Raw genomic sequence first — 10,290 nt, 5'->3', positions numbered from 1 at the left:
ACACACACACACACACACACACACACACACACACACACACACACACACACACACACACACACACACACACACCAATGTCAGAGTGATTAAATCACTAATAGCTTGTGGAAGAGACGATGTGACTCATGCAGCCTCTTCATCTCCACTCACATCTCTCATCCTCCTCCTCTGTAAACTCTCGACTTCCTCTTCTTCTTCTTCTTCTTCTTCTTCTTCTCTGACATTTTTTTAACTCATTGCCTGTTTCATGTGGCAGCTCCTAACGTACTTTACATCATGTCTTTATCGCCCGAAGGCAAAATCTGAGTGATTCTGTTGTTTGTACCGTTAGCAAAATATCTCACAACCCACTGAATGGATTTAAATGCAATTCTCACAAAAGTAATCGTTGGATGAACGTTGACAGCTGTTTAAGTTTTTGAGCCGGTCTCTTTCAAGATGGCCGCCTTAGCTTAGCGACGTTAGCAAGGCAGAAAAATGGTCGTAATTCAGTCAGTTTTATAGATGCGTAGCTAAAATTTGGTGTGGGAGTGGCTGAGAGTGATCTTCAACTTCTACTCTGAGCACTAACCACCGTTATTAATTCTGTCTGTTAGCAAAATATCTCATGAACCACTGATTTGAATGAAGTTCTCATACTTCAGTTCCACTCGGTCGTTTCTCAACATGAGAGGATTTGAAGACTCAGCTCTGAAAGGTGGCGGGTGATGTGCATTCCTTCAAGGAGTTCTGGGTCTTTCCTCTTTTCCCTCCATCTCATTAATGTTTCTCTTCGCCTCGACTCCATCCATCATCTTTATTTGTTTCATCCCACTTTTCTCTCCGTCTTTCATGATTTATTACCTTCATCCGTTTTGTTGTTCATTCATCTGATCTTAAAGTTTTAAATGTGCCCTTCATCTTTAACGCCTCTCACTTCATCACCTCTTTTATTTCCCTCCAACCTTCCTGTCTGACCTGCWGCTTGAAAAGGTTTAAACTGAAGTGCACAGGGGGTTTTCTGCCTGGACTTTTACAAGGAAGCTTTTTTTATTTTTCAGTTTCATGGCGGGAGATTTTCTTTTCAGGGCTATAACTGCTCTGTCAGTGGAGCTCAGCTGAGAGACCACCTGCTGTTTGATTGGCTGGAAATAAAGGAAATTAGAAGGAAACAAGTGAAGGTTAAAGGATGGAGGAGAGGAGGAGGGAAGGAAAAAATTAAGGGAAGATAGGAAGGAAATAAAGTAATCACAAGCAGGGAAGGAAGGAAGGAAGGAAGGAAGGAAGGAAGGAAGGAAGGAAGGAAGGTGGCAAGAAGCAAACAAAAAAGGGAACGAGGAAAAAAGGAAAGAACAAAGGAAAGTAAATGGGCAGGAAAGAAGAATAAAATATTTGGAAGTGTTGGAAGAAATGAAGAAAGGATGGAAGCAAACTAAGAAGAAAGGTTGGAATGAGAAATGTGAGGAAAAGATAGGAGGAATCAAAAGAAAGTAAAAATAATAAAATATGTTAAATATCCTGTCAAACGTTCAGAAAAGTCAAAGAAATTAGATAAATAAAATCTTTTTGAAGTGTTTCATGTTTTTAGTTCATTAAATGTAAATTTCATTCAGCTGATAAAGCAGACGTGACAGAACCCGTCTTCTCTCTGTCTCTTATTTCCCTGGAGATGAAGATCAAACCTTTCATGACCTCCTGGTTCTGAACGCTCTCAAGATGTTGAGCGATAAATAAAAGACGGGGAGACGGATGAAGAGCAGAGAGAGGAGGTGTCAGAGAAAGACGAAGAGGTTTCTGAGACAGAAACAGATGAGTCTGTGAGAGAAAAGACGAGAGGAAGAGGGGAAAACAGGTGGGAAGAAACAGGAAACTGGAGCAAATAAGAGCCAGAGGGATGTGGATTAAAACAACCAGAGGAGGAAGTGGGACACGGTTGGGTCGACTGACTGTCAGCTCACTGGGTGGTAATGTAGGGCTGAGGACAAAGAAAGAAAAGATTGGCAGATTTTCTTCTCCAGTTGTAGAAAGGGAGAGAAATACAGTGAGCTAACATTTTTGGCGGGAAATCAAACGGCAGCCAGGCGGTCRTTTGTTCAATGATATGTAAAACCTAAGGCTTTAAAATCCTCACAAACCAGAAACTAGAAACTTTTTCCCAAACATGCAGATTCATATTTAAGTTTCATCATCAAGAAAACCTGAATTAACCTCAGACCATGTTTGGATATTGAAATTAGCATTGTTAGCACACAGGAAAATAACAAAAATTTAGAGTTTTTTTTTTATATCAAAATCAGAATCATAGTTGGATATAATGCTCAAAAAATGTTTGAAAACATTCTTTAGGTTTATATTTTGTACATTTTCTTCAAGTAACCCATAAAGTATTTAATCTACATATTTTGACAAAATCTAATTATCGCAATTTATTTCAACAGATGTGATTTAATTAGTGGTTTTTTTTCTCGATTACGGAAATTGAGTTGTTTGTTTGAAGTTGTTTTTTAAATAAATGGCAGATATTTTAAGATTTTCTTCTTTTTGCACCCTTTTCTTTTAATAATTGATTTATATTGTTTTTTATGGACTTTTTTATGTTTTTATGAATAAAAAAGTAAAAATAATCCATGATTTCATATGACGGGTCACACTTGTCTTGACTTTTTAATCTTCTTGATTTTAATGGTCTGTTTGACGTCTTTCTTTCTTATTTACTAACTCCTGTTGTCAGTTCTTTTAGCTCCTCTGTCTTCTTTTATGGTACATGTAATAAATGTAATCTTATGATGAATTGGAAGCTTTACTCTGCACATTTTAAAATTTTAAGCTAGCCAGGCCCAGTGTGGGTAACTCTCGTTAGTGGTCCTCATTTTTTATGAGTCTGCAGCAGGTTGTTTATTTTACCAGAGGACATACATATTATATAAAAAAAATAGATTTACCTCTTGTTTCTAAGTTACAATAGTCTGAGAAAGAAGTATGTTACATTTTTTTAATGAGAGAAAGGTTTTGGGAGATTTTTAGTGGTCTGACAGCTCACTACCAGGTGGGGGAGGGGAAGCACTGTTTTATATTTAAACAGTTTGTAAGTTTTTAATTATATTTAACTCTCCTTTGGTCAAAATGACCTCAGTCTTAACACTGAGGCCTTGTGGGCCACTTTGTCAGTAAAGAAAATTACTTGTGTAAAAAATATATATTTAAAAAATCTATTTTATKGTTTGAATCAGAATCAAACTCCTAATCCGTTTCACTGTTTCCATCACTTTCTGTCACTGTATTCCCTCTAAATAATAATCAATGTTTCATTTTTAGCTTCTCCCATAAGAGAACTGATAAGTRCTTCCTTCTTCCTCAGCGGGCCGCCTTAAAGTCTCAGTTCACACACAACAGAGAGAAAAAGAAAGCATCTCCAATTAGGACACATACCCACACTTTCCTTCTCAAAGTATGATCATATCAGAGGAATATATTTTCCAAAATTGGAACAGAAACATCTGCGGATGGAGTCCCGGTGAAGAGTCACGTGTCTTATTTTCCTTTGCTGAACAAGGCGTCTCTCGTTCACGCAGATGAGACTGATTGAATGTGATGTGTAGAGGAGTGATGATCGGCAGGGAAATGAAAGTATGTTAGTTTGTATCGTCTTATTCCAGTGTGGTTAATTTACTCCGTGCTGGTGTCGCTTCACAGTTGTGTGTTTTATAAACTTSATCTGGTCGAGATCTGAGATCCCAATTCTTTTTGACTAAATAAACTCTTTTCCCTTCAACTGCCCCGTCCTCTGTTCCTTTTGATTTCCTGTCATCATCTCTCCTTTTCCCTCATCATTTAATCACAGGAACCATCGGCTGCCTCAGACTTAAAGGGACTCTGACTAGTTGTAACATTAGACACTTAATAAACATTTACTTCTTTCCAGCTAGTTAATTTTTGGACAGTGTTTGAAGATAAGTCCTTTTAAATTAAACCAGAGTTGGTCAACACAGAGGAGAATGCAGAAATGTAAYGTGGATGGAGGACAGTAGCTGGTTCATGGAAGGCTAACCTCAGCTTTTAGCATGTTAGCTTTAAATTAGCTCCCAAACTAATGTTTAAATWATGATATATGGCATTAGCTTCAGAGCTAATAAATGTTAGCCAGTGGTGTGTGCAGCTAACCAAAAATTTAGCTTCGCTAACTCATAATCTGCTAACTAAAAATAGCTTCCCTAAAAACGTGAAAAAAATTAGCGGAAGCTAACATTAACAGCTAACCACTAAGACAACTATCACTCAGTCTGCGTCGTGCGCCTTTGTCTTCTTTGAGCTGAAGACTGATGGAACTGACACAAAACTGCTGAATTTGTTTAACTGTTAGCAGGCCTAAAGTTGTCAAAACYTAATTTAGTGGAAACTAATTGGTTCACTGTTTTCAAAGTTAGTGAAAAAGCTAGTTCAAGTTCAACTTTCCTCAAGAGGCAATTTGTTGCACAGTCAGTAGACATAAAAACAAAAACATTCATGCACAAACACAAAAAATATCACAAATCTCAAGCTAATGTGCAAAACAGATCATTTGTTCTGCTATTAGCTGGTTAGCGAAACCATGTCCACCCTGGATGTTAGCTCCAGGGCTAATTTCCTAAACATCACGTTTGATCGTTTCAACCCATATTGTGCAGAACAACATAGAAAGTAATACAAAATATAAATTAATTGTCACACATTATAGCTTTGACATTTGGTGTTTTAGTCTCAAATACAACCCATCATCATCATCATCATCATCTTCCTGTGGCGGCTGTGGAGGAGTGGTTAGGGGAGTCGTCCTTTAACCGGAAGGTCACTGGTTCGATCCCCCATTCCAGCCGTCTCAGTCATTGTGTCCTTGGGTAAGATACTTCACCCACCTTTCCTACTGATGGTCAGAGGGTCCGGTGGTTCTGGTGCATGGCAGCCTTCTGTCAGTGAGGCCTCACAGGTTAATTTTAGGGTAAATGGTCAGGGTTAGGCTATAAAGTCTAAAAAAATGATTGGAAGTCAATGCACRGTCCCCACAGGGTTGAAGAACAAACATGGGTGAATGTCTGTAAGTGTAAAGCGCTTTKGGGTCCGGAGGGACTTGATAAAGTGCTATATAAGTTCAGTCCATTTATCATTYYACCATCCTCGTGATTCCCAGRATGCATCGTGTCAGTAGARCACAGRTTAAAACTTGTTCCTCTGGATTACGGTGAACCAAGTGATCATGTTAMATTATGGACGTATTTTAAGAGAACCCATCTCTCCAGCTCCTCCTGGAGGATCCCAAGTTGTTCCAGGCCAGAAAGAATGCAGCGGAGTCACATTTTACTTGTTTCTTGATCATTTCCCATTTGAGAGGCAGTGGAAACTACATTTTTCATGTCTGCTCTTCTGTCAACGTCTGTTTCTTCCTCTTTCATCGCTTCCAAACCTCTCGCGTTTGCATGTTTCCTYCATTGCCCCTCCTCGTCCTCAAATCATCTCCCCGACCATCCAYCTCCGTCCTCCCACGCACATCGGTGGTGCACCTTTTATTACGCTCCACAGCTGGAGACCACTTAGCAGGAGTGTGTATGTGGGTGACAAAATGTGTGTGTGTGTTGTGCACTCTCATTATGAGCTCCATAATATCATTAAGAGAGGGAATATGTRTCCTCATAAGAGCTTTTTATCCCGCTTGCTCTGCATTGGCCTCCCTCCAGCTGTGGTGTTTGTGTTGCTCTCTGCTCGGATGAGAAGAGCCATGTGACAAACAACTACTTGCTTCAGTTCAGACAGACGTTTGGAAAAGTTCAGACTAACTCGGAAAATGACTGACTCTGCACTCTTGAGGGGGGGGGGAGCAGAGTAGCAGAATAACTGTTGAACTTTCAGTGCTAGATTGGCGTCAGGTGTGCTTTGGCACACTCTGTGAGTTTGGAAGAGATTTAATTTTTCCTACCCRTCTGTTTCAGCAGATATGCAAACCAACTTTTTGGGGGGCTGTTGGCAGTTTCAGCACTGATCTAAGAGAGTTTAAACCAGGCAAAGTGATTGTTGTTAAAATCCACTGTATAGCAAAGACAAAACTGTAGGTAGAATTCCCACAAACGACTTAAAAACAAGACATCAACCACTAGGGAGCGCAGCCCAGCTAGCGTATCGCTCATGCTGGACCAAAACCTGGACAAATAGGGAGGGCTAAAATGTGGTGTAAAACAAATTTGACCAAAAAAAAAAAACAAAAAAAAAAACACAAGTTTGTCCAAACGACACCACACCGTATTGGCTGAACCTCAGTGTAGCAGTACAAATTAATCCCTACCCAGATTAAACCTGGGTATAATTTGGCCCGAGCATACAGAGGATAAACTTTACTAATCAAAMGTAAAATAGTCTAGGGCAGATTATACCCCTCCTTGACAGTATATACCCATCTATATTTCTATATATACCCATAATCCAGCCTAGGGGTATGMATTGACCTCATAACAAATGTTTAGAGTTCTAAGATTTAAGTCAGAGTAACCCTCATAACCCTAACCAAGTAATTTTTGAGTATGTGACTTAACATTACTGATATCTTGAGGGTTTGTTCTGATCTGAGTGGTATAAATTGGCCTAGGCCATATTATACCCCAAGTGATCAACTGTCCTAGTCCAACGTTAAATTGCCTAAGCCAGAATATGCCCCTCCTGACCAGTGTAAAGATATAATCATTTTGTCCTGAGTGGTATAAATTGGTTTAGACCAGAGAATGCCCAGGATATAACCAGGGTATACTCTGGTCTAGAACCTTTTAACTCCTGATGCAGTCCAGACTTGGGGTATATTATAGCCTGTTTACCAACAGGGTGCCAGTAGAAACTGTGCTTCTGTTAATAATAAATTTTAATCTAAAAATATTTGATAAAGTTTTTATTATGGCTAATATTCATCATGTATTGTTCTTCAGCCACCTGACGTTGAATTATAGGCCTTTCTGTTTTCCCCGTCTAAGTTTTCTAAAGGCAAGGTTTTGCACTTTAAAGTATAATTTTATGGCCCAGTTTCCACGAACAGGAGAACSTGCACAAAGTGATGCGTGTCCATAAATCAAACTCACTCAGGAAAATGACTCGTGAGGTCCTGCAGCTCTCCGAGACGCTCYGACTGAAAAACAAATGGCTTCGTTTCCCAGTGCCAAACAAACACAGCAGCCCCGTCCAACGGCCGCAAATCAAAAAGCCGACCTGGAGCCAGGAGGAGAACGAGAAGAGATGGAGACAAAGATCTGCAGAGAGGTTCTGGCCATTAAGTAATGTGATAAACTAATAAAATCAAACTGAGGCCCGTTTGAGCTGCCAGGACCCAAAACTTATCTATCAAATCAATTTAAAGGTTCTGTTTGGAACTTTTAAATTAAATTTTACCTTTACCCATTGTTTCGTTCCCTATTTTTGTCAGTGGATTTCCTGTGTTCGGTGAACCGGGTGCGGCGTCTGAGTGTTTCGTTTCTGCGCGTTGACAGGCCGGAGCGTCGAAGCTCCTGACAGAGAAACTTTCCAGGGAGCAGATGTCAAAATGTAACCAGGTTTTGTAGAAATGGAAAGAATATAAGGCAGGAGGACAGGTGAAGATAAAGGGAAGTAAGGTTTGTSTATAAAAGAAGAATATTAATATCAGACCAGATGTTGTGACCGTTATTTATACCAGAGCCGTATGTGGTACCTCCCATTCTGCAATTAAATCTGGTTTTCATCAAGCTTACACTAAAATATGTCACTTATGCTGGAAATATAAGCMACAATGATGAATTTTTTATAATATTAAGTTATTATTTTTCCAATTTTGTGTCTTTAGCTTTAAAATGGTATGTTGTTTGTTGAAATTTGTTGATTGGYTTATTCAGTTTTCGTTGGTCTGGCGTGATCTCGTTGGGAATTCTAACCCTGCCTCTTCAGTGATGCCAAACATTATATGAAGGGATTTCCCAGCAAAGAAACATTAAAGTGATCTGTGTTCACTTTGCCAAAGTTGGTGAACTGAATTAACAATATTTCAAGTGTTGGACCATTGGGGCATCATTAATCGGTCGTCAGTCAATGGTCCTCTTTTTGCACGTGAACAACCGGTTCTAGGTGTCACCAACAAACTGGTTGATCCACTATGTGAAGGTATAGGCTGAGTTTACCAGCAACTTCTCAGASTGAAGAAGTCTTTAGGGTACAAAACGAAACGTTTCAACAAAGAACCCRTCCAGAAGACCTGACTCARGCTTGCTTAATTGTCCGATCATCACTTGTGTACAACGGTCTTTGTTTAAATTATTATTTGTATGAAGTATAAAACACTTCACCATATAAAGTGTGTTTAAAGTGTATTCATTGMGCTACTTCTGGCTGAGAGAATAGATGCTAGAGAGACATAAAGTTTACAACTGCCAGGAACCACCACAGTAAAGTTAATATTCTCTTTGTTAAGGCTTTTCAACCACAATAAAACTGTGGTTCCCATAAATTGAATGCGTCGCAAGTGCCGTTCGCTGCTGCTGTTTTTACCCCAACTGAAGACAAAAGACCTCCTCCAATCTGTCCATCTGCCTCCTCCAACACTTCAGTCATTTTGTTTAYACTCTACGACACTTGAAGACATTTGATCATAAAACAAGAGGCTTACATATAATTCAGGTTTACATTATAAAGTCAGAAACCTTCACACGTGGTCACGTTTTTCTCGTTTCTGTGGCCGGGAATAGTTGACTTTTCTTGTTTTTAAAATAACTTTAAGCGAAACGGCTTCATGCTGATGTTTGCAGCAAATGTTCAGAAATAAACCCAGAGTTTGAATCTAATCCTCTTACTGTTTGCTACGGTGCTTTTAGTTGGAAAGGCTACCGAAACGACAGTAATTACTACAACCTTGCKTTTCTATGACATGTGGAAAGTCTAACTAAAAATATGAACCAATCAGACCTTGTTCTTTTTATTTACTTTAATGAAAAATAATAATTTGGCTGTATATTTTTTGTTTAGATAAAACTACTCTCAGATGACTCAGTATTACTCAATAAATCACCGGTAAATACAGAAWAAATACAAAAACTCTGGTCTTTCTTTGTCCTTCTCTTTGCATTTCAAAAAAATTTTTGTGCAGCTTCTCACTTAATACATTTTCAGATTTTCTTTTCCAGCTCTGTTCGGAGTTGTCTTCAGAGGCTGAAAATAGTAAATCCCAACGATTCTGTTTGGCTCTGCTGTGACAGCTCACCAATGAAAACAATGTGTTTCCACCTCTCTACCCCTCCGACTCTCAGCCACGGTCCTTTCTCCTCTCTGCTCTTTTCCAACTCTCGTTCTCACAGTTTTTTTTTTTTATTTTTCTGTTCAACCAAAGCTTATTTGGAGCATTAGAGTCAGCATGGCTGACAGTGAAGTGTGCTATAAAACATCTAGGTGGAAGTGAGGAGTCCAGAGGAGGGACAGTGGGTTCATTGGTAGAAGAGATGGAACTGTGAGAGGACATGGAGGGAGTTGGACAGAGGATGACTCAATGTGGCGGCTGCTGAAGAGGAACAGCTGAATGAACAGTGTTCAAACGTCAACCTGAGTTTAAGCCTTTTAATGTTTTTTTTAAATAAATTATCCTCACTTCACTCTTTGATGCATACTAACTAGTACTTTGACTTTGCATAGTATAAAGTTTTTAGATTTCATGAGAACCGCCGACTCTCCCACTTTGAATCGATCACTCTGAACTTTCCACTTCTTAAATCGGAGCGGATCGTTTCGGTTTGTGGATTATCTTTGTCTTTCTCTCTTTTTACACAGGAAGATCATCGAGGTCAAAATTATTGACGATGAAGAGTATGAGAAGAACAAGACCTTCACCATCGAGCTGGGAGAGCCAGTTCTGTTGGAGATCGGACAGAAACACGGTACGCACAAAGGTCCACTTTGTGATTTACAAAAACATTGTAAGAGAGAGAAAAAAAAACAGGTTTTCAACAAAAAGATCCAGTGGGAAGAACTCAGAAGTTAAATGTTTTAAACAAGTCAGTCTTTTGATTTATCCATAAAGGTCCAGATGACAGTCCAGGTGACAGACAGGGTGTCAGTCCAGGTGTCAGACCAGGTGTCAGACCAGGTGTCAGACCAGGTGTCAGTCCAAGTGTCAGACCAGATGTCAGATCAGGTGTCAGAACCGGTGTCAGACCAGGTGTCAGACCAGGTGTCAGTCCAGGTATGAGACCAGGTGTCAGAACAGGTGTCAGACCAGGTGTCAGAACAGGTGTCAGACCAGGTGTCAGAACAGGTGTCAGACCAGGTGTCAGTCCAGGTGTCAGA

General features: G+C 39.6%; 1 protein-coding gene across 2 annotated transcripts in view; it reads left to right on the top strand.

Annotated features, from left to right (window-relative positions):
- slc8a4b (solute carrier family 8 member 4b) overlaps window positions 1–10,290 on the top strand; it is a 49,830-nt gene that overhangs the window by 26,614 nt on the left and 12,926 nt on the right. For both annotated transcript variants that reach the window (XM_014019028.1, XM_014019027.1), the window contains exon 11: window positions 9,775–9,881. In XM_014019028.1, the coding sequence (XP_013874482.1) occupies window positions 9,775–9,881 (107 nt within the window). The remainder of the gene's footprint in view (window positions 1–9,774; window positions 9,882–10,290) is intronic.

This window comes from Austrofundulus limnaeus, unplaced genomic scaffold, assembly GCF_001266775.1.
Source record: "Austrofundulus limnaeus strain Quisiro unplaced genomic scaffold, Austrofundulus_limnaeus-1.0 Scaffold208, whole genome shotgun sequence".
Lineage (NCBI taxonomy): Eukaryota > Metazoa > Chordata > Actinopteri > Cyprinodontiformes > Rivulidae > Austrofundulus > Austrofundulus limnaeus.
This window is presented reverse-complemented; position numbering and strand designations above follow the sequence as displayed.